General features: G+C 38.2%; 2 protein-coding genes across 2 annotated transcripts in view; both read right to left on the bottom strand.

The window, feature by feature from the left end:
- Window positions 1-25,120, bottom strand: part of LOC311292518 (uncharacterized protein) — a 1,083,963-nt gene that overhangs the window by 597,247 nt on the left and 461,596 nt on the right. The gene's annotated exons all lie outside the window — the stretch shown is intronic.
- Window positions 1,700-25,120, bottom strand: part of LOC311292540 (ribonuclease inhibitor-like) — a 148,027-nt gene continuing 124,606 nt past the window's right edge. Inside the window, exons 11-15 of the mRNA XM_084412260.1 lie at window positions 24,326-24,499; window positions 23,948-24,121; window positions 18,680-18,853; window positions 15,786-15,956; window positions 1,700-5,954 (exon numbers count right to left, since the gene is read on the bottom strand). Coding sequence (XP_084268386.1) covers window positions 5,630-5,954; window positions 15,786-15,956; window positions 18,680-18,853; window positions 23,948-24,121; window positions 24,326-24,499 — 1,018 coding nt within the window. The 3' untranslated portion in view covers window positions 1,700-5,629. The remainder of the gene's footprint in view (window positions 5,955-15,785; window positions 15,957-18,679; window positions 18,854-23,947; window positions 24,122-24,325; window positions 24,500-25,120) is intronic.

Genomic DNA, 25,120 nt, shown 5'->3' with positions numbered 1-25,120 from the left:
ATGTTCACATAGGACACTATTAACAGGATTATATGCATGAAACCATTCAGAAAAATTTGGGCACAAATGGGTTAATAAATTTGTAATACAACATTTGCCCCTTTTGAGAGTTCTAATAACTCTCACAAAATACAAATTTAGACACTTAAAAGTTCATTCTTGTAACTTGTGTAAGTTACAGGCACATAGCAAGTTCATTATTGTAACGTGTGATAGTTACAGGCACATAGCATGATCTGTGTTGTTCATCTGTAATTGCATGCTGACACAGAAACAAACATGCAATTAGGGTCCGTGAAGTTCTTACAGGTAATATTCTTTTATGGTTGGACCAGTCATTTTCTTGTGCGAGGCGTGAGTCATTTGTTGAATGAAACACTTGATACTGTGGACGCATACGTAGAACACCAGTAGGAGAAACAACAGCAGAATTGCTATTTCTTTAACCCTCTGGGGACCAAAAACGCGCCCGCGCGTTTTGCTCGTTTTTTTTTTTTAGCAATGAAAATAAACACTAAATGCTCTGTTAATTTTGATCTTTCATTTTCGTATAATACATCAATCGATCCTGTTCAGTTTCTATTTTTTTTCTGTATACTCACAAAAAAAATAAAATGTTTTGCTTTTTGACAAATAAAGAAAAATTAACATGATGCGATTTCTGCCTTCTCTCTGTCAGTAAACTCCCATTTGAAACGCGTTCGAAAATGATCTATAACTCCGCGAAAATTTAGTCAAACAGACCCACGGGCATAAAGCTTGAGATTGCATCTTTTAAATGAAGTAATTAATATAAAAAAACGAATATTCACAGCTTCTGTAATCTGTATAAAAAGAGAGCGACTCCAGTCGAGCTCATTACGAGCCATTCAAAAGTAATTTGACCACTCCCCGGAGAGCGCGTGCTATTCAAATTCAAATTCTGAGAACCATTTCAGTCTGTGAAACGCCCCCACATCAGCTGTAAACAAAGCGCCGAGAGTGAGGCATAATATAGCCTACCTTATGGAGAAAAGTTTCCTCAGAACAGAGCTGATATGAGGAGCAATATCTCCTGATATGAGGAGCAGATCCCGCTGAGGAGTGAGGTAGGCTGTTTTCTTTTCTCAAGTGTTGATGTGGAATAACGTTATGGAATAACGTTAGTGTAGGCCTATGTAAACCGCAAAAAGATGAATCGCATTTCTATAATATGACTCGCCTTTCTGTGAGATGAATGAAGGGTACATATTTGTAAAGACTGTTTAGCCTAAATATGAATCGCGCGTCTGTGTGTGAAAGAATAAACTGCTTTGCTATAGCCTACTGAGATGAGTAAAAATCGACTGGAATATGTTGAAATAAAATGTATTTGTATAAGCAACGTATTAAACTGCAAATTAGCATTTATATGCCCTAATATTTCATAAAAACAACGTTACAGTCAGTCACTTGTTGACTAGATTTGGGTACAGTTTTTAGGCTACTGTAGAATATACTGCCACATCAAATAAGCTTTTGTTTAGCAATTTCTGCTCATATCTAACGTTATATATATTTATAACTATATATATATAACTATATTATTTATATATATTATATATATTTATATATATTATATATATTATATATATATATATATATTTGCTATATTCAAACTAATGAATACATATGATAAAATGTAGGCCTATAATCTTTTTTCTTTTTCTTTTTTACAAAGAAAGAGTAAACTTGAAATATTGTTGAAATTGTAATTATTGTTGTAATTGTAACATTTTTAATAAAATAGCAAAACATATTTACAAGATAGATGTAAGCGAAATCTTAAATGGTCAATATAAGTCTTCTTCTAAATACATCTTTTGTCCTTGCATTGTGGCTCAGTCAGTGTCACACCTGAATGAATGGCTAATTATGCAGAGTCATTATGCAGAGTGGGTGGGACATTGTAATCTAAGGCAGGGTTTCTCAACCTTTTGCCTACTGCGACCCTTTTTTTTTTTGTATGCCAGTCATACGACCCAAATAATTCAATAACGAAATGCCTCTTAGATAGGCTACTACGTAGGCCTATGTTTATTATAATTAATTTCACAAAAACACAGAAACATTCAATAGACAGACAATCAAACAGAGGCAAACTGATTTTTTTTTTTTTTACTCACGTTAATGTGAAACTTGAGACTGCCGCTCTGAAATAATCATATCCAGACGCGGTGGAATTTGAGAAATTGCGACTCGTAGTGTCGCACACAAACTAGCTGTTGTCAATCTATTCCTGCTTTTTGTTTTCGTTGCAGTCACTGTTGAAAATCCTGACTCGCAAAGATAGGTAGTGCTAAATGGCAAGAGAAACTTCGTTGCACGTTCTGCAAGTTCAGGATATTCGTGTCTGGTTTGAATCCAGAATGAGCTCAGGTCTGTTTTGCGAAAAGCAAGCTGCAGGCTGCCGTCAGATGCAAGTTCCACTAACTGTGTTTGCAAATTAATGGGGAGTACAACATCCACATCACTTGGGTCTACTGAAAAAGGATCGCGAATCCACGCATTCCCAACTCTTCGGTCGTTGGGAAAATAATCAGAGAATTTCTGTGTTAATCTGGTCAGGTGTTCCCGGACAATTCTCTGTATGTCGGTGCTGATGTGAGGGAATTCCTGGAGAACATCAGTGAGGTTACAAAACATGTCAAAAATGTTCTCCTGCACTCTCTTCTCCCACAATACCAACTTCCGTTTGAATGCTTCAATTTTGTCAGCCATCAAGAAAACACTGTTGTTTCTCCCCTGAAAGGATAGGTTTAGCTGGTTTAACTGGTCAAAGATATCAGACATGTACGCCAGTTTCCCGAGAAATTCAGGCTCCGTATAATGCGTTGCCAGGGGAGACCGTTTCTCCTCCAGAAATGTGTGCACCTGCTTGCGCATTTCGAAAAGACGATTAAGAGCTTTTCCTCGCGAGAGCCACCTAATTTCACTATGATATAACAACTGGCGGTGGTCTGATTCCAGCTGGTCGCACAAAATTGAAAACAAGCGGGAACTGAGAGCACTGTTCTTCACTAAATTAATAGTTTTGACAGCAATGTCCATCACCTCATTTAAGGGTACTGACATTTCTTTGGCTGCAAGGCTTTCACGGTGTAAAAAGCAGTGAACCCACGTTGCCTCAGGTGCTCTGTCCATAATTTTTCTCACAACACCACTATGTTTGCCAGTCATTGCGGCCGCGCCATCCGTGCAAATGCCTACGCAATTATTCCAAACCAGGCCATTCTTTGTGAAATAACCATCAAGGCAATTGAAACACTCATCTGCTGTCGTCCGTGTCGAGAGCTCATTACACATCAGTAGATCCTCATGTGTTGCACCTTCCCAGTTGTAGCGTACAAATGCAAGCAATAATGCCATCTTTGAAATATCTGTTGATTCGTCGATTTGAATGGCAAACAAGGGGCTTGCTCGCACTCGATCCAAAAGTTGCGTTTCAATATCATCGCTCATGTCTATAATCCGTCTGGAGACAGTGTCGTTGGAGAGTGGGATTTCTTTTATTTTGCTAGCAGCACTTTCCCCTAGTACCTCGCGGCACATGTCAACTGCACATGGGATAACTAGCTCTTCACCAATATTAAACGATTTCTTAGCACGGGCGATATGGCCAGCTGCCAGATAACTTGCCTTCAGGGTGCTTTTTGAAGCGATTGTGAGCGACACAATACTACTTTGCTGTCTTTTAAGTAGGTCTCGCTTTCGTACAAAGTAATCCACAGGTTTACCCACACATGTTGGATGTTTAGTCTGTAGGTGACGTTCAAGTTTGGATGGCTTCATGGACTCATTTGCCAAGACCTCACCACACTCGACACACTGTGGTTTTTCATCCGACGAAGTAAATCCATATTTAATATAGTCCGGGTTGTACTTGCGTTTACATTTTGCTGCCTTTGAAGTTGAAGGAGTTTCTGAATCTTCTGCTTTTTTTCTTTTAAAAAACGGATGCATTTTGTCAAGCTAACAGGCCGTGGCTGCGTACAATTTATTAATAAGTCTGGCATAGCAGGTAGCTAGTGTTTGTAGGTTATACATTATGTAAATAGAGTAGGACATTGTCCAATAAGAGCCTTTCGCGGCAATAATAAATTATTTTGATAGGATAGTTGAAATACAGCGTTAGAAGCCACGGCAATAATGAAGTACGACATTCGAAAATCAGATTCGTTGGAGGACTGGCTATGTTTACATGCGCATCTTTTGTTTCAATCTGTGCGCGTTTATGATTAGGCTTTTTAGTCCGATTGAGCCGCCAATACGTACTAACGGATTATTTAGTTGCACGCAGTCTATTGCAAAGAGCCTATTATGAAGCCCACTTATTGGCTGTGCTAGTGAACACTGAAGTCTTGCGATCCCCTATAGAATTATCAACGACCCACTTGTGGGTCGCGACCCACCGGTTGAGAAACCCTGATCTAAGGTGTAAACTACTCCTCCCCCTCGCATATTGGCTTTCCAAGCAAAACCTGTTTTACACCATTTAAATCAATGTATTTTTTTTGTGAAGGATAAAGCAAGACTATTTTCACATAATTTTGAAGCTAGAACTCAAAGGGACAACATTCATTAGTCAAAAGTCTTGTGGACACATATTTAATATGTGTTTTGTGGTCTTAATTCAGCAACGTTCATTTAAATTTTTTCCAATAACCACGCATAAACATTATTCTCTTAAAAATACAAACATCTACATACACGTTGCTCGCATATTATGGTAGCCCTGTTTGTGCTATATAGAGTGAATTTACACCTTTGCCATTAACATGTTTATAAATAACTGAAAAAAGCACAAATGTCCGAGCATGTCAGAACATCTCAAGGACCCCAAAAACAGCTTGGTCCCCAGAGGGTTAATCCACAGCCAGGGTTTACCAATCAAGTTTCCGAACCATGAAGAATTATCTTCAGTCATCTGGTGTAGTTTTGTTGAAAGATCAAGAATGTCTTGTTGGATTTTGTTCAAGTTCTCTGTTGGATCCATTAACCCGGTGCAGCACTCAGGGCCGATAATGGTGCAGGCTCCCCCTTGTGTTGCAAGAATGTAATCCAAGGCCACTCGGTTCTGTAAGATCATTATCTTGTGTGAAGCTAGAGTGTCTGTGATGTTACCCAGGGCCAAAGCCGTATTGTTGGCCAATTTCTGTACAGAATCCGACAGGCTTCTGACTTGATCGAGAACCTGCATGACACCATACGATGGGATTAAGGCTCCAAGAGTTCTTGACCACCATGTTTGAACACAAGTGAGTCCCGGAATGCAGCCATCTTTGTTGGTAGAAGGAGCTGAATTATGTAACTGTGGAGAGCTTGGGGTGGAGTGTGTATTTTCTCTGATAGCTGGCAGAATATACACCAGGGTGCACCTGCCGTTGAATTGGCTGGGTAGGATGCTGTAGACAGAAGTTCCACATAACCAAAAAGTGCCAGTTGGTGGAGGAATCATACACAACTGATTTATTGCAAAAAGTTTCGGTAGGGATGGGTTCCTGGAGAGACATTAAAGTCATTTTCCTGTTTCTTTTCTGTAGTGGTAACGTACACATGGGATTCATCTGTTCCTCTTTCAATCACAAAACTGCAACGTTCACGAGGAATTTCACCCAGTGGAGTCGATGCTGGAGCATAATTTTCCATGCACCAGTGGAACATCATTGGCAGGAGTAGATCTGTCATGATGGGAGTAGCTGAAGTTAGGTTGCAGGATGGTAGTCCAGGAATGCAACACTGAGAAGCTGGAGGAATGGTTACGTTGTGACATGTATCCTTGTTGTATAATCCACTGGTATGATGATCGAATAAGGTACACGTCACATTTGGAGATAGGGTGTGCAACCCATGGGATTCCGGCTCCTACTGAAGGCGCATGTGGCATGCAAACGTTCTTTCCAGCAAACAAGGCATTTCTTGACTTATTCATTGATCTGTTGAGGCAATCAAAATATCATCGACATATTGGATCATAGTGGACTGTTTTACCGGACATTCTGGGTCACACAAATCACGTCTGACAGCCTGATGGTATATGGTTGGGGAGTTTTGAAATCCCTGTGGCACCATCGTGTCCACTGATATTATTCATGGTCAACTGTGAAAGCTAACCATGGCTGGCTGTCAGAGGGCAACGGTACAGAAAAGAATCCATTAAACATATCAATTACTGAAAAAATCTTATAATCTAATGGTAAGCCATTAAAAATTGTAGATGGATCTGCTACTAGCGGGGTGATTTTATCAATGTGTTTATTGGCTACTCTGTAGTCTATTGTAAGTCTCCATGTTCCATTGGATTTCTTGATGGGCCATATGGGTGAATTACATTGGCTGTTGGTTTTAACTAGCACTCCTTGCGTCAGCAACTTTTCTACAATAGCTTTGATCCCCTGTATAGCTTCCTCATTGATCGGATATTGTTTGGTGACCAGAGGTGGAGTTCCCGTCAATTTGACTGGTTCGACACCTGTCAACAAACCACAATCATCCTTGTCTTTAGCCCAAATTGGATGATTCTGTAAGAATGCATACTCTGGAGGGGTTGCATTATTGGTAGAAACTTGTACTGAGGAAATTTTAATGCTAGCAGATTCTGGAGACATGTCTAAAGTTAGATGTATTTGTCTCAGAAGATCCATGCCTAAAATTGCACCTGTATTCAATGGAGCACATAGCAATTTTGTAGTCAGAGTTTTCGGGCCAAATTGTAAGGCAAGGCAAGGCAAGTTTATTTATATAGCACATTTCATACACAATGGCAATTCAAAGTGCTTTACATAGAATAAATTAAAATAATAAAAAGAAATAAGAATAATTAAAACAGTTTAGAAAAATAAAAATAAAATACAGTCAGTACAAACAGTCGGACGAGCATTGGCACAGTGCTCATTCATTAAATGCATAGCTAAACAGATGTGTTTTGAGTCTGGATTTGAAAGTGACTACTGTAGGAGCACATCTGATCTCATCTGGAAGCTGGTTCCAGCTGCGGCTGGCATAATAGCTAAAAGCGGACTCGCCATGTTTAGAGTGAACCCTTGGTATTTCTAGCTGATATGATCCTAGTGATCTGAGTGATCTGTTGGGTTTATATTCAGTGAGCATATCTGCAATGTATTGAGGTCCTAGGCCATTGAATGATTTATATACCAGTAATAATACTTTAAAATCAATCCTAAATTTAACTGGGAGCCAGTGTAAAGACCTGAGGACTGGTGTGATATGTTCATATTTTCTGGTTCTGCTCAGAATCCTGGCGGCAGCGTTCTGTATGAGCTGCAACTGTCTTATGGTCTTTTTGGGAAGGCCAGTGAGGAGTCCATTACAATAATCCACCCTGCTGGTGATGAAAGCATGAACAAGTTTCTCTAAGTCTTGTCTGGAAACAAAGCATCTAATTATTGCAATATTTTTCAGATGATAGTATGCTGATTTAGTTATTGCTTTGACATGACTACTGAAACTAAGGTCTGACTCTAGTGTCACACCAAGATTCCTGACTTGATTTTTGGTTTGTTTGACCCCTAGAGTGAAGGTATGCGTTCACCTTGAGAACTTCATCTTTGTTTCCAAACGCAATGACTTCAGTTTTGTCTTTGTTTAACTGAAGAAAGTTTTGACACATCCAACTGTTGACTTCATCAATGCATTGGCACAGGGAATCAATGGGGCTGTAATCGTTAGGCGATAGGGCTAAGTAAATCTGTGTGTCGTCTGCATAGCTGTGGTAAGCAATTTGGTTCTTTCTCATTATTTGGCTCATTGGGAGCATGTACAGGTTGAACAGGAGTGGCGCAAGAATTGAGCCTTGAGGGACTCCGCATGTCATGGATGTCCACTCAGACTTATGATCTCCTATACTCACATAATAACCTCTCCCATCTAAGTATGACCTGAACCATTTTAGGACTATCCCAGAAAGCCCCACCCAGTTTTCCAGCCTGTCCAGAAGTATGTTATGATCGACAGTGTCAAATGCAGCACTGAGGTTGAGTAGTACCAGCACCGATAATTTGCCTGAATCAGTATTTAAGTGAATATCATTTATTATCTTTATGAGCGCTGTCTCTGTGCTGTGGTGCGGTCGGAAACCAGATTGAAAATTGTCAAAGTATCCATTCGAGCATAAGAATTTGTTCAGCTGATTGAAGACAACTTTTTCAATGATCTTGCCTATGAAAGGAAGATTTGAGATCGGCCTATAGTTGCTTAATATGGTCTTATCCAGATTGTTCTTTTTCAGGAGGGGCTTGACAACTGCAGTTTTCATGGAGTTTGGAAAACTCCCAGAGAGAAGTGAAGCATTTACCACTTCTAGAAGATCTGCTTCTAAACTGTTTAACAAACTTTTGAAAAATGATGTGGGAAGTGTGTCAAGAGCGCAGGTTGATGTTTTAAGGTGCTGTACGGTTTCTTCCAAAATGTTGCCATCAATTTCTTTGAAATCAGACATAGTAGCTACTTTCTCAGGTGGTTTGATCTGTCTGACCCCAGTGCAACTCAAGGATGTGCTGATCACCTTTCTGATATTATTGATTTTCTCAGAGAAGAAAGAAGCAAACTCACTGCACTTGCTGTCTGAGAGCATTTCACTGGGAATCTGGCTTGGGGGGGGGGGGGGGGTTGTCAGTCTCTCTACAGTAGCAAAAATAGTGCGTGTGTTGTTTAAATTGCTGTTTATAATATTTGAGAAGAAAGTCTGTCTAGCTTTGCCTAGTTCCATATTGAAAGCATGAAGGCTGTCTTTGTAGATGTTATAATGGACTACAAGTTTTGTCTTCCGCCATATGCGCTCTACTTTTCTGCATTGTCTTTTCATATTTTGCACTGCTGTTGAGTTTCTCCAAGGTGCTTTTTGTCTGCCACTCTTCTTCCTGACTTTAACAGGAGCAATATCATCAAATACACTTTTAACTTTTGAGTTAAAAGAATCAAGGAGAAAATCAACAGAGTCTGCAGATATGCTTGGTGTTAAGGATATAGCCTTCATAAATAGTACACTAGTGTTCTCATTTAAGCATCTCTTCTTGACAGACACAGATCTAGCTTCAATGGCAGGAGAGATCAATATATCAAAGAAAATACAGAAATGATCAGACAGTGCTACATCCTTAATAACAATCGATGAAATGTTTAGACCCTTACTGATAAGTAAATCTAGAGTGTGTCCACGATTGTGTGTGGGTCCATGTATATGCTGAGTCAGATCAAAAGTTTTTAAAACACTTTTGATTTCTTTTGCCATATTGTTCTCTGCACTATCTATGTGAATGTTAAAATCTCCAGCAATGGCAAAACAGTCAAACTCTGAGGTAATTGTTGATAACAGTTCTGTAAAGTCCTCAGCAAAGGCTGGAGAGTATTTTGGAGGCCTGTAAATAATGATAAGTAAAATGCGTGGAGCACCTTTTAACACAATACACAGATATTCGAAAGACAAGTAATTCCCAAATGATATTTGCTTACATTGATAAATATCTTTAAAAAGAGCAGCTAGACCCCCACCTCTCTTAACAGCTCTGCAGACACTCATAAAATTAAAGTTAGGAGGGGCTGTTTCATTGAGGACTGTTGCACTGCAGCTGTCTTCTAGCCAGGTTTCATTCAGAAGCATAAAATCCAGATTGTTTGTGGTTATTAAGTCGTTGACTAGAAGTGATTTATTTTTAAGTGAGCGGATGTTAAAGAGTGCTAACTTAACAGACTTACTTTTCCCCACAGCAATATTAGTTTGACGTGTAATAGGCACCAGATTAGTTAGGTTTGCTGTACGGCTATTGAAGGCCTTAGACTTTCTATCTTGTAATAGAACAGCAATAGAGAAAGATACAGGCACACTGGGTTCCCGCTTGTTCTGTAAACATTTGAGAAAGTTACTGTTATCAAAATGGGGACCCGACACATATCACTGAGAGCTAGTATCAGTTGTTTTTGGTTCACCTCGAGCAGATGGAGGAGGGTAAATTGTACCTCTATGGGCGGGGTTTCATACAAAACAGAATCTTCACCTATTACGCCAGTTAAAGAAAGTTTGTTTTTCTTGTACAGGACGTCTAAACCTTTAGCCAATTTTGTAGGAATTATGGTAATTTCTGCACCTGTATCAAGCAAAAAATCATTCTCTCTCTCTTGTATGCTACCTTTCACAAAAATTATTTTGCCATTGTGATGGATTACAGGGGAAAGGTAGCTACTCACAGCCCCAACAATTCGTTTTTTTCCTGTTCTTTTTGTGCTCTTAGAAGAGCCTGAGCGAGCTGTCCTAAAGTTTCAGTGGACATTGGCAGAACTACGTCAGGGTTGTAGGCAGGCTGAGAAGGAGGTTTTACTTGGGTTTTAACATTAGCATCTCTTTCCCATGTAGCTAACCTGTCTAGGTTACTTCTGAGAGTTCCGTTAGACCACGTAATATCTAGGAATGGCAAGGCTGATCTGTACTCAGCTATAAGGTCATCTGACCAGATATGAACTAAGGGTCCCTTATCATCTAACACACTTTCAGGGTCATCAACGATTCCACTGTAAGTTACAGCTGCCTGACAAAACCTCTCAGTATACTCACTAACAGTTTCTTCTTTCTTTTGTACACATCTAGTAATTCTAGACCAATCTATTTTGGGTCCTAAGATATTGTTTAGGATTTTCAAAACACCTTCTCTCAAATCGCCTTTATTGCAGACAGCAGACACAAAACTGTTGAATTCAGATTCAGTTCGAATTTGTGAATCAAGCTGTGTAACTTCTGCCAACGACATGTCATAGAGACGCATTTTACTGATCAATGCTCTTCTAAATTCAGAAAAAATTGTGCGTGCTGAGGGTAAGCTCTGGGATAGTCTCTCTACATCTTTAGGTCCTAGCGCTTTGGCAACAGTTTGTATTTGGACGACAGAAGAGTTAGGAGGAACACTTTCAGTTCCCTCAATTCCCTGAGACCTTCTCCTAGCCCCACACACCTTCACTGAATCTACGGGCTTATCAGATACTGATTGGATGGCTACATCTGTTTCAAAGAAAGCTTTTAAGTCAGGATAAATGTTATCAGGCTGACTAAATTCTGCCACATCTGTTTTTTCTGCATCTTTGTTGCGGTTTAATTTCTTAGTCAAAGAAGATATTCTAGCACGGAGCTCATTGTTCTGTTTCTCTAGTTCTGAGTTGCGTTTAGACTGTTCTGTAGCTATTGCTAAAACAAATTCTCTGTGACAACAAATAATGGCTTTCACCTTGTTCTTGTGAATACTTGCTCATAGTACCTTTTACAATCTTCCATTGACCATGCTTTGTCTGGATGAATCTCATATTTCTTTGTTAAATCCAATCTGACTGACTTTGTCACTATAGAGTCCATGTGCTCTCCCAACAATGTTTTAAATTCGCTATCTGACCACAATGGAGCCGCAAGACCACCTTTTTCAGTTGTGGGGATCAGTCTAGCATTTTTTCTAAACATTTTTTATTTATTTTCTTTGTTACCACACAATAAAAAAAAAACACTAAAACTACAACAGAGGGTACACTTGTTAACACAGCTTAACTATTGTTAACTCTCCAAATGACCAACACTTCACACTTAACATCCCTGCCAACAAAAACAGAGGATAAACCAAAATATTAGCACGTAATACTAATCTTCTCTGCCTAAAGCAAAGGATACACAAATTACTAGCACTTTACGCTAATCTACCCTACCTGAAAACAGAGGATACAATATATTAGCACTTAATGCTAATCTTCCCTAACTTTATAGAGGATAAAACACTTCCCTGGCAAAGCAGAGGATAAACAATATGAACATGTAATGCTAATCTTCCCTGCCTGGACAACAGAGGATAAATTTCATCTCTAAAAGACAACTTTAGAGGATAACTTAGTTAACAAAACCCTGCAGCTGTCTGTTAACTCTTCTCTGACGGCGCAGAGGATGACAAAATTTTACTGGTCTTTAAAGGTTCTTTTGAATAGAGTAAAACTCACCGAATCATTGGTTGTACAGACAAATTTCGTCTGGAACTCAGTCAGAAAAGTTCATTTTTGTTGAGATCTTTGAGCTTTAACCCTCTGGGGTCTAAGGTGTTTTTGGGGTCCTTGAGATGTTCTGACATGCCCTGACATTTGTGCTTTTTTCAGTTGCTTATAAAAATATTAATGGCAAAAAAAATTACACACTATTTAGCACAAATAGGGCTACCATAATATGTGAGCAACAAGAATGTACATGTTTGCATTTTTGAGAGAATAATGTTTATGCGTGGTTATTGAAAAAACTAAAAACTAAAGTTTCTGAAATAAGGCCATAAAACACATACTAAATATGTGCCAATAAGACTTTTGTCTAATAGATGTCATTGCCTAGTGTTTTTTCTTCAAAATGATGTGAAAATCACCCTGCCTAATCATTCACATAACACAATACATTGATTTGAATTTTGCAAAGCACTTTCTGTTTGGAAAGGCAATATGCGGAGTGGGCGTCACAGATCATGCATATTTAGTGGTTCACACCTTAGGAGACAATGGGGCCTGCATACTTAATTAGCCATTCATTCAGGTGAGTCACTGAGCCACAAGAATGCAAGAGCAACAGTTGGAAGCATCTCAATTCTTTTTTATTTTTCCACATATTGTGCTTGCAATTTGGCCTTATAATATCCAAGGAAAACATGTCTAGTAATTGTGCAGTTAATTCTCATACTGTATTTTCAGTTTTGCAATATTTATCCTCTCCCCAAATTTGTCACTAATAAAACACAATAAAAATTATTTAAAGAAAAGGCTTAAATTTACCTTTTAATAGTTTGTTTACATCTACCTTGTAAATATATTTTTTTATTAAAAAGGTTACCATTACAACAACAATTCAAGTGTAATCTTTCTTTGTAAAAACTAAAGTATACATTTTATCATACATATTTCAAAGTTAAGGATTTGATTGATTATTTGATTACTTTATTTTTGACAAAACATACTATATTTAACACAGCAAATATTGGCAAACAAAAGCTTATTTGAGTTGGCAGATATTTTATGTCTTATATGTCTGTAACATAGGTCTTTCATTTTTATTATAAGAAATATAAATGTTAATTTGCAGTTTAATACGTTGCTTATACAAATACATTTTATTTCAACATATTTCAGTCGATTTTTACTCAGTATAGCAATACAGTTTGCTAAAACCGAAACATTCATTCACGAACAGAAATGCCTGACTGTAACGTTGTTTTTATGAAATATTAGGGCACATAAATGTTAATTTTCAGTTTAATACGTTGCTTATACAAATAGCCTACATTTTATTTCAACATATTTCTGTCGATTTTTACTCAGCTCAGTATAGCAATACAGTTTGCTAAAACATCATCATTCATTCACACAGAGACGCAATTTAAATTTAAACTGTCTTTTTGCGAGCTGTGATAAACAGCGCGCATCTCTGCGGCTGCCGTTCATTCATTCACAGAAACGCGATTAACTTGAGAAGGAAAAAAAACTTACTACAGTATTCGGATCCTCTCTCCTCGCAATACCCGCACTCTGAGGTAGATTTTCCGTTATTATTATTCCTCACAGCGCTGCCAGACGGTGTAAACATGTAGGCTACAATGATCTGAATAAACTTGTGTTTTCTCGAGCTGATATGGAGGCGTTCACAGGTTTGCCTCAGTAATTTGCGTTTGAATAGCACGCGCTCTCCGTGGGCGGAGTCACATTACATTTGAATGAGGTCTAATTAGCTCGACTGGAATCGCTCTCTTTTAATACAGATTTCACAAGATGAGAATATTTGTTTTTTTATATAAATTACCTCATTTTAAAGAAGAGAATTCAAGCTTCATGCCTGTATGTCTGTATGCCTGTTTGACTCAGTATTCGCTGAGTTATTGTTCATTTTCGGACGCGTTTCAGAATGGTCTTCACTGACAGAGAGAAGGCAGAACTAGCATCACGTTTATTTTTCTTTATTTGGCAAAAAGCACAACAGTTTGTTTTTATTGTGAGTATACACAAAAATAATACACATTTAACAGAATCGATTGATGTATGAAACTTGCTTGTAATATCAAAGTCAACAGAGCAAAATTAATTTCTTTTGAACTGAACTGAAAAAAATCCAGCAAAACGCGTGGGCGCGTTTGCCGACCTTAGAGGGTTAAGTTTCAAGATTCAGTCTGGAACTCAGTCAGAAAAGTTCATTCTTTGAGATGTTTTTGGAGCTTGAAGCTTTCAATCTGGATTCAGGTGATTCAGTCTGGAATGCAGTCAGATCTTTCTTGAGCTTGAAGTTTCAATCTGGATTCAGAAGATTCAGTCGGGAACTTAGTCAGATCTTTGCTAGGCTTGAAGTTTCAATCTGGATTCAGGTGAGTAAGCTGGAACTCTATCCGGGTCACGTGGCAACAAAACTGTTGGAAACTCAGAATCGACGACCAGGAGACTTGGTTCTTTCTTCAGCAGGATTCTTTATTGAGAACACGAGCTGTCGGTAGCTGCAGTCACCAAAGTCTGACTCAGGGAACGTTCTCTTACAATTTATATACATTTAGGGGCAGGAACCAAAACTTTGTGATGAGACAGGTTTAGGAACCTGTTCTAGACTGAGAGTGTTGCCACTCCTAATCCACTCAGCATATCTATTCAAATGCTGAGACTCGAGTACAGGACTGGCAGGACTCTCTTGCTAAAACACAAGCTCCAAGAGCCATTAAGAGTTTCAGTAAAACAGGACTGGCCGGAGTCTTTTGCTAGAAACTCTGATAATCATCACCTTAAAATGCTAAATTCAATGTAAACCTAAATTAAACATTTAATAAATTTGTAATACAACACAGTCCATCTAGTTATGTATCAAGGGTTAGGAGCTATTTCCCTTTATTAAAAAGACAGTTGGTTATCTAAAACCACTCATATCTAAAGTAAAAGGTGCGCTTTTGCCTTCACCTCTTATCTAATACTTTCTACTGTCTGGGGTTCCCATCCATGAGGTCAGTCAAGCCTCCGGCTCCGGACCTCCCCTTCTTACACCAAATCTTAGGACAAGCTAGTTTGGATCTGCCCTCTACTTATTCTATCGTCCGTGAGTGTGCCAGATGCTTTATACCAGGGTGTTTTTCTCTCAGTGTGGTGGCGTGGGTATTCGTTCCCCAAAGTATCGAGTATCGATGCAGCGGGAGTTCCCTTTACGAAAGGGAACGTCTCGGCTTACTATTGTAACCCTTCCTGTAGGGAACGAGACGCTGCATCCCTCCGCCACACTTTTCGCGCCCCTGAGAACGAGTTGCTTTGACCGATCAGAAGCTAACATTTCCTGGTTCCTGTGACCCTTTTGTAGCTTCCGGATCACCATCACATGCGACGTCACGAGTGACGTAATGACGTTGCACCAATTAAGATTGGAATAGTTCCACAGTTGACTTCAGAAGCTTCATGCCGAAGGCATTCCCCAAAGTATCGAGTATCGATGCAGCGTCTCGTTCCCTACTCAGGGAACGAGGGTTACAATAGTAACCCGAGACGTTATGAACAGTTTTGATTCTGATGTCAGAAAAAAACATTGTTCTGCCTCTACAGTAACTGAAATAATTATTGACCCATGATCAAACTGTCTGTCTCAATCAAATATTTAAAGCTTCATATCACTTTTTAATTGTGTGTTTTTAATTGGCTGTTTAATTGTATTACTTTAAATTGTTGTGGCTCTGTGTGACGCTGAGTGAAAAACTGCTTAAAAGTAATATTATAAATAAATTAGCAATACTCACGTCAGTGTGTTGAGTTGACAGTGTTTATCCTGCAGTAGAGCAGCGATCTGATTCACTCGTGTGTCTCCTAGTTTATGTCCACTCAGATTCAGCTCTCTCTGGAGTAACGGGTTTTTACCCACAACTCTATTCACATACTGACAGGCTTCCTCTGCAGCAGGACTCAAAAACCTGCAGAAGAGTCAATTCAGTTCTCAACTAAATGTCCATTGCATTAGAAAAATGAATGATTGATATATATATATATAAGAAACTAGAGCGACACTCAGTCCTAAAGCAAACTCATAAGAACAGAAATGTCTCACAGAGCAGAAGGGCAAAAGCTCACTAGATCATGATTTTCAGTATGAATACAGAGTGTGAAATTAAGATCTTTCTGTCTTTTAACCCTCTGGGGTCTGAGCTGTTTTCTGGCCCTGGAGGTGTTCTGACATGCTCTGACATTTGTGCTTATTTCTGTTACTTGTGACATTTTCATGGCTAAAGTCTGATTACACTGTATTCAGCACAAACTCTGCTACAATAATATATCAGCAGCATGTATGTAAAAGTTTGTAGTTTTGAGATAATGACATTTATGCGTGGTTTGTGAAAATACAAAAAAAAATTGTCACTGAAATAAGGTCATGAAACCCCTACTGATTATTTCTTCACAAGACTTTTGAAAATTGTATCACGTAGCCTAGAATATTTGCTCCAAAACTATGTGAAAATAATCCTGACTGCTCATTCAGAGAAGACAATATATTGATTTAAAATTTCTAAGATGTGTTTTGTGTGAGAAAGCTTTATGTGAAAGGGGCGTGATCACCTCATTAATATGTAAGCGTTTTTACACCTGAGAAAGACAAAGACACTCCCCTAATGGCCCTATTTTAGGAGCTATCAGGCCCTATCATTCTGAGCAACCTTGCACAAAGAATGAGGAGATTTAAAAAAGAATGGCTTTTTGATTGTTTGGATTTATTTACAACACAACATAATCCAAATATGCACAACAAATGATAAAAAAGCACACTAGTGAAAACAATGATCCAAAGACAGAGACCTTTGTGCCATTCCTAAAAACATTGTGCATACCTTTCATTTCCAAGGTGTTTGATTTTCACTTTACCATGTTCATATACAGAGACTCATGTGAATGTTGAAGTCAGCAGGACTCAGTGGCATCTGGTCCCTGAAAAAAAAAAAAAAAAAAAGTGAACATACTGATATAGAGAGAAACTATAGGGAATATAGTTCTAAAATGTATTGGGAATAAATTTTTGATTTTTCTGGTTAAAATTGCTTTTTAAAATTCACAGAATACACACACACACACACACACACACACACACACACAAATGTTTCCAACAATATATAATATAATGAACACTAGGTTTGTTGTGCCTTGTAAGCATAGGCTATGCACAGTGCTGCATAAAATAATAATAATAACAATAACCTATAGCAGCATATAAATCTTCCAAAAGATTTCAGTAACAACTACGCTAGAGAACAATATATTGACTATCATATGTTACTTCAAATGTTTCCATTCGTTATGATGATATGAAATGAGATAATAGTAAAACCATGAAGCCTTTGTTTGGTGCGTTTTGCTTTTCAAACGCGATCGCGATACATTCAAAACCAGAGCTCGCTCCAAAATATGAAACATTATGGTTACCATATTATACATATCTACGTTTGAGCAGATATCCACAAACACAGTAACAGTAAACACGGGTCCAAATATTATAATATTCACCATATATCTAGCAACAGTTCAACTGCAATGTGAAGTTTATGCAACAATAACATGAACTAATAATTAAGAATTTCTTACCTTACATCTTTCTTGTCTACAAATTGCGTTCTTCTTCTTCTGAGGTAAATTCAATGTAAGCTCACGGCACGTCTTTCAAACTCGACAAAAAGCAGAGACATGTGAAGTTTGTTGGTGCTTTGTTTTTGAGGTAATGAGCGTGTTTGCGTTCCATGTGGAGATTTGCATGTGAATGTCTTTTGCGGTCGTGGGCGTGGTCAAATTAAAAATAATTAGCAAGCTCGTGATAAGCTGGACATCTTGTTGGTTTTATACAAATTACTTAAACAGAGAATATTTGTTTTCAGTTTGAATCCGATCATTTAAAAGTACACACTTAAATGTTTATAAAGGTATATGGCTCATAAATGTGTGACAAGTATTCGTTGAGTTTTGTTTCAGTTTATAGACGTTCTCAAGAAAAAAAAGTTCACCGCGACGGAGAGGCAGAACGCACACCCTGTTTATTTTCTTTATTTTACAAAAGCACAATGTTTTGATTCGATTGTAAGTGGACACATACAAAAGTAGAAATATCACAGGTTCTTTTTTTCATATTTCTTTTTTTCTGTATGACCATAAATGACGGAGAAATTTAAGTTTATTGTACTACTATGTGAAGAAAATCCGACCTCAGAGGGTTAAGCAGGAGGAGTGAGAAACGTCAGCACAGAGAAAACTGGCTTGTGAAACTGCATGTTTGTGAACATCTGGAGACTCATAGACCTGCTGTAGAGAGATGCAGTGAATCTGGGCTTGATGGAAAACTATTGTGTTCAGAAATCTATTTCACTAAAAGGTTATCTAGAATTAATAATGAGAAGTGTGCACAAAACATGTTAATTATCAAGGTATACTCCATAATAGCAGCACATATACTGACCCATAATGTCTATTTGACCTGTATCACAACTAAACTGTGTTGATGATTATCATCATCATGACAGAACCTGCAGCATCTGATCTGATCTTGATCATTTTGATGCAAAAAAATTGTCCAGCTTATTATATAACTAAAATAATATATTAGTTATGAATATTTAGCCTGCATATAGCTAATTTAATTAATTATTTGATCCCATCTCACCTCAGTGTCTTCAGTTGACAGTCTGGATCCTGTAGTAAATCATTGAGCTGCTTCACTCCTGATTGTCCAGGATCATTTCCTGTGAGATCCAGCTCTATCAGGTGTGAAGGGTTTGATCTCAGAGCTGAAGCCAGAGCTTTATACCTTTCTTCTTTTACACTGCAGTTAGAGAGTCTAGAACAGAAAGGAAAACATTCAGCTGATTAATCAGTTAAACCTGAACAATATAAATCTGAATGATCGCTCTTCCAGTCGCCTCTACAATAAGGAAGCTCCTCTTTCTGGTGGTATACGGCACATTCAGTGGTGTTTCACTGGCGTATTGCATGGACAATTGCAGCGATTCCCCCCATGGGCGCTTCAGCATAAAGAGCAGTTTCCCTAAAAGAGCAAAACTGATGTTAAGCGTCTTTTTAAAGATGCCTTTCCGTCCGTGTGTTTCTGGATGCGGTTGTTCCCTGTCCTCATCTGATGGCCACAATCTCACATGTCTGGGCCAAGAGTGTGCTGAGATAGTGTTTGTGGATGGTTCATGTCCTCACTGTGAGAACAGGACCATGTTGACCCTGCGGTCGTGACTGTCCTTCCTCGTGAAGGCTAGAGTCTCTCTGCTGTAACCCAGAGCCATCAATATGGTTAACACTGAAGGAGACCTGAGGCTCACAGTGGGAGTGTTTCCCCGCGGTTCTCCCGCTCCACTGGCCTGTCGTGTGCCATCGAGCTGCTGGGTGATGGTGCGGGGTGTTTGCTTTTCGAATCAACAATGGAGTTTAAAAAATACAACCGATGGACCGATGATGAGGTTCAGGCTTTATTAAGCTAATATGAGGAGGACGAAATCCAGCGGGAACTGGAAAGTCACACATCCTACGTCACCGGACTAATTTGCCTAATCTTCATGGTACTTTAGACTGCGATGGAAACACAGACAGCAACAGGTCTGGGGGAAAAAGATCCTGAGACAGATTTAAAGAACACCAGCTCAAATGTGAGGGGAATGTACAGTTATTGATTTACTAATTTTCATTTATGAATTATTAATAAATCAATAATTAATCATACTGGCTATCACTTACACAATTTCAAATTACCCAACAGGTAATACACAGCCCATATAGTTGGATCTCTGTATATAAACAATCAATCACAACGAATTACAATTAATTATAAATGCACAGAGGGGCTATATCAAATCTTGTGAATGCCTACCAAATCAAATTGCATCAGATAATCTGTCCGCCAAACGGATCATGCGATGTTCTTATCAACTCTCAAGGAGAGATATTCTTATAAACTCTCAAGAAGAATTATTCCCCTGGCCACAGAGAATAATTGTCTTGTGTACAAAATTATTAACTTGTAGGTCAATCACAAATTTATCGAGCTTGTAGCTATAAGATCGAACACATTTAAGAGGCTTTGTTCCGTGAGCAGCAAAACAGAGACCATCAAGAGTGTAATCAAGAGTTTACTCAGTTTTAATAAAATGCGATTATGAAGGTAACGTTACAACTACATCTAACAAAGAATATATATATATATATGGGACAGTAAAATGAAAGTAAAATAAACAGAAAGGAAAACAGCAGATTGCAGGATAGCAAACAAATCACAATAATAGTCAAGTCAAGTCAAGTATATTTGTATAGCGCTTTTCACAATACAGATTGTATCAAAGCAGCTTCACAGTATTAAATTAAAATAATACAACAAGGTTTGTTTCTAGTGGAATTTATTGATAAAATCAAATTAAATATCCCCAAAATATCCCCAACTGAGCAAGCCAAAGGCAACAGTGGCAAGGAACCGAAAAACTCCATCAAGTGACCTAATGGTGTCCTAAAACTCCATCAGGTGACCCAATGGAGAAAAAAAACCTTGGGAGAACCCAGGCTCAGTCGGGGGCCAGTTCTCCTCTGGCATTTATGAACTAGAGGCCGGATTGTAGTTTGAACTGTAAGATTAAAAATATTATATGAATGCCTGGCTGAAGAGATGCGACTTTAATCTAGTTTTAAACTGGGAGTTTTCCAGAGTTTTGGAACTAAATGTGAAAATGCTCTCCCTCCTTTGGTGGATCTGGATATCCTAGGTATGACCAAAAGCCTAGAATTTAGTGATCTTAAAGAGTGAGATGGATTATAGGTGATAGAAGATCAGTTAAATAGACTGGAGCTAAGCCGTTTAGGGCTTTATAAGTCAGTAGCAATACCTTGTAATTAATACGGAACTTTATAGGTAACCAATGCAGTGATGATAAAATCGGTGTTATATGATCATATTTTCTTGATCTAGTAAGAACTCTAGCGGCGGCATTTTGGACTAACTGTAGCTTGTTTATTGAGGATGCAGGACAACCAGCTAATAAAGCATTACAGTAATCTAGTCTCGAGGTCATGAATGCATGAACTAACTTTTCTGCATCAGAAACTGATAGCATATTACGTAGCTTAGCAATGTTTCTAAGGGGGAAAAAGGCAGTTTTTGTAACATATGAAATATGATTTTCGAAAGACAGGTTGCAGTCGAGTATAACACCCAGGTCTTTTACTGTAGAGGATAAAGTAACAGGACATCCTACGATGTTAAAGTTGTATTGCGAGAGGTTTTGTGGGTGGTTTTTTGAGCCGATGATTAGTACCTCTGTTTTGTCTGGATTTAATAAAAGAAAATTACGCGTCATCCAATCTTTTATATCTTTAACACACTCTGTCAATTTGGATAATTTAGCGTTTTCATCTGGCCGGGATGAAATATATATTTGAGTGTCATCAGCATAACAATGGAAACTAATTCCATGTTTCCTTATAATATTTCCAAGTGGCATCATATATACTGAGAATAACAGAGGGCCTAACACAGATCCCTGCGGCACTCCATAGTTTACAGGAGTTATGATCGATTTTTCTCCATTTAAATAGACAAAATGGTAGCGGTCAGATAGGTATGATCTGAACCAGCTTAATGCTTGTCCTTGAACACCAGTATAATTTTGTAGTCAATCTAAGAGTATTGTGTGATCTATAGTATCGAACGCAGCACTAAGATCAAGTAAAACTAGTATTGAGATACAGCCTTGGTCAGAAGCTAAAAGTAAATAATTTGTGATTTTAACGAGCGCATAATAATAATAGCAATAATAGCAATAATTTGCGAATAATAGCAAACCAATCACAAGAACGACCTTTGAGAACCAGCAAAGTATAAAAATCACCTTAAGCAGGGAAATGTAATACGCATTTAAATCTTGGTAAGAGATCAGAAATACTTGCATTGAAAACCTTGTGGTTGAAATGGGACGGCGAGTAGGCTTGTCCCTTCAAGGTGCGCGTCCGTCGAGCTGAAACGTTCTTATTGGATTCTTCCTGAGCACACGTCGCTGCGGGAGTTTCAAACGGTTCGCGTGTGAGCTGCTAAGACTTGATTTAAATTCGTTTCACTTTGAGGTGTAAGTGAATGAACACTAGACTATTAAAACAAGAAGTCGAAATTACGACTAAAACAAAAACAAAGTTTAAGTAAAATAAAATAAAGAGACTCGTATGAGAAAGGAAAATAACGAAAAAGCAGGAACAAAACAAGACGAAAGAAATACAGAACAGAACTGACCGGAACGCGGAGTGTAACCGCTTTTCTAGGGTACAGAAATTTCACTCCTCCCTAGCGCTTGGGCCAATTGGAACGTGAAATTCCAGGCTGGAGTTTGATTTGTTTTATGGCAGTCTTAGGATCATGCCATTTCTACTTTAAACAATTTCTACTTTAAAAAATGACTGCAGTAAAATGCATTTTATCATAATTTGATACCCATATCTTTCCTACGGGTATATAGAGGTTCAATTCTAGACCAAATTTGGTTTGTTTAAAAGCTACGGCCTAGAAGTAGCTTCTTACTCTGTAAGATAAGTATTAAAAGTTCGACGAACAAACTAGGAATAAGACTAACCTAAAATGTGATGTGCATTGGCAAATGGGAATGGAGATTGGACTTTAAAAAGACCACATGACATACCTATGATTTCGCAACAGTGTGCACCTCTGAAACATTATTCCTTGAAGGTTTACAAGAATACAAAAACACATCACAGAGAAGAACAATCGTGGAAAAGAGAAATTACATTCAGGTTTACATATTTCTTAAGTGGTTATACATATATAATATATAGGATTAACAGTTTCTTTCTACTCTGCTAGCATCTCAGTGGAATTTCCAGCTTGCTGACATTCCGTTAGGGCCATAAAATCGTTATCAACCTAACCAAAAGGGGGAGGTCTGATTGCCCGAGGATGCTGGTGAACATTCTTAAACTAGAACATTTATAATTCAAGGCTACGCATTAGAAAGTCACACCTCTATTATAAAGCAAAACTAATCACACACATGAATATAGGAAGGTACATACATTAAAAGAATATTTCTATCCTAAGTTACATGAAAAGAAAGCGTTTGTGTGTGAGTGTGTGTCTTTGTGTGTTGTGTGTGTGTGTGTGTGTGTGTGTGTGTGTGTGTGTGTGTGTGTGTGTGTGTGTGTGTGTGTGTGTGTGTGTGGACAGACCACCTGGGCCTTCATTTGCAGGGAAAGGAGGAAGATTGATAGCAATCTTTGTGATCTGCCAGTGAGGATCCTAGCGATGGTTCTGTTAAATTTCATGCTGGCATACAAATGTCAGAAGGGCAATTTGACCAAGGCTTTCGGAGCTCTTCGGGGTCCATTTGGTGTTATTCTTTGCTTTCTGGGGGGTCGTAAACACCCCAGGAGGATGGTCTCTTACAGACCAGGCGGCTCCAGTTAGTGAATTATATTTACCAGGTTAAAAGCTAAAAGCTTTCCCAAAATTTATAATGACAAGCCATCATGCGTTTCGTCCATATGCTACAGATTGTTTTGGGTAATTTCGGTGGAAACGCAGCTTTAGTTGATTATCTTATTGAAGAGCTACAGCAGCATTTAGTTTCCAATATTCTGTTTTGAAACCCAGTCACACTAGTTCTGTGTGCTGGAAGACACTGTTTCTTCTCTTTCATTTTAAGTATTTATTTGACATCTCTCTTCTTTATTCTCTGTTGAAAAGGCAGATTTCTGCATGTACACAATCAGTACATTGTATCAAATGCTGGAAATTAAACTATTACTAACTATATAAAAAACACAAAAATGTGAGCAATAGGGAAAACCCAGAAAGTGCACTGCTATAAACAATGAAACATAAGCCCTGCTGTCTTCAAATAATTGTACAATAATTGCTGTACAATATAATGATACTAACTGTAGTTTCTCCAGCTTGAATTGTGGGTCCATCAGTAGATCACTGAGGTTTTTCACTCCAGAGTATCCTACTTTATTCCAGCTCAGGTCCAGCTCTCTCAGGTGTGACGGGTTTGATTTCAGAGCTGAAGTCACATCAGAACAACCTTCATCGGTCATATCACAGGAGCTTAAACTACATTAGCAGAGAGAGAACAGAAAATAAGACAGAAGAAAAGAAAACTCTTTATTCTGTAAAGTCACATCATCTTCATAAACAAATAAAACAGACAGAGGAAGAGACATCTTCATCTTTATTTCACCAGATCACAAAAGTGTTTTAGTTTAAACTGTTGAAGTGATTTAAGCATTTTGATTCTTGTATGTGAATGTGACTGACCTCAATCTCTCCAGTTTACAGTGTGAATCCTTCAGTATGTCACATAAGTGCTTCACTCCTGTGTTTCCTAGTTTATTCTCGCTCAGGTTCAGCTCTCTCAGGTGTGATGGGTTTGATTTCAGAGCTGAAGTCAGGATGAGACTCTGTTTCTCTGTAATACTGCATCTATTCAGACTGAAGAGAGAAAGAGAAAATGACTCAGATCTATGATGATCAACAAACGTGTGTAGCATTTTTAAAAAATGACAGTTTATTTGTGTAAACTCACAATAACAAGAAAGCGTTGTGCTTTTGTAAAATAAAATAAAACAATCAGGCGCTCTTTCATGATCTCCATGAACTGGAGCGCGTCTCAAAAATGAACTGAAACAAAATATAGCCTACCTATATAAAGCTTGAAATGTCCACTTGTAAATGAACAAATTCGAATCGAAAGCAAATATCGTCTGATTATGTAATCTGTATGAAAGGTGCATTTCTCTCTAATGGCGCATCCGCTTTACAGCGGAGATGGAGTTGTTTGCAGCCAACACTGATTGAGAAAACACTAGTTTATTAATAAAAAATTGAAATGCCTCGTTATTTTTTCAGACACATTTGTTATCATTAGCCTATAAATCACCTATAAATCACCTCTCTGTATGGTTCCAGAGACATAGCTCTTCTCATTCAGCATCAGCACGGTGGTAAATGGTAATTTCCGGGTTCTAATTTGGCCTTAGAAAAACATTAAAATCGACCTCATTTCCATATTAATTTGTGAATATTTTAAATGTTTAATAAATGAGCAAAAAG

Source organism: Rutilus rutilus (assembly GCF_951802725.1).
Source record: "Rutilus rutilus genome assembly, chromosome: 6".
Lineage (NCBI taxonomy): Eukaryota > Metazoa > Chordata > Actinopteri > Cypriniformes > Leuciscidae > Rutilus > Rutilus rutilus.
Note: the sequence above shows the minus strand (reverse complement) of the source record. Positions and strands in the feature narration are given on the sequence as shown.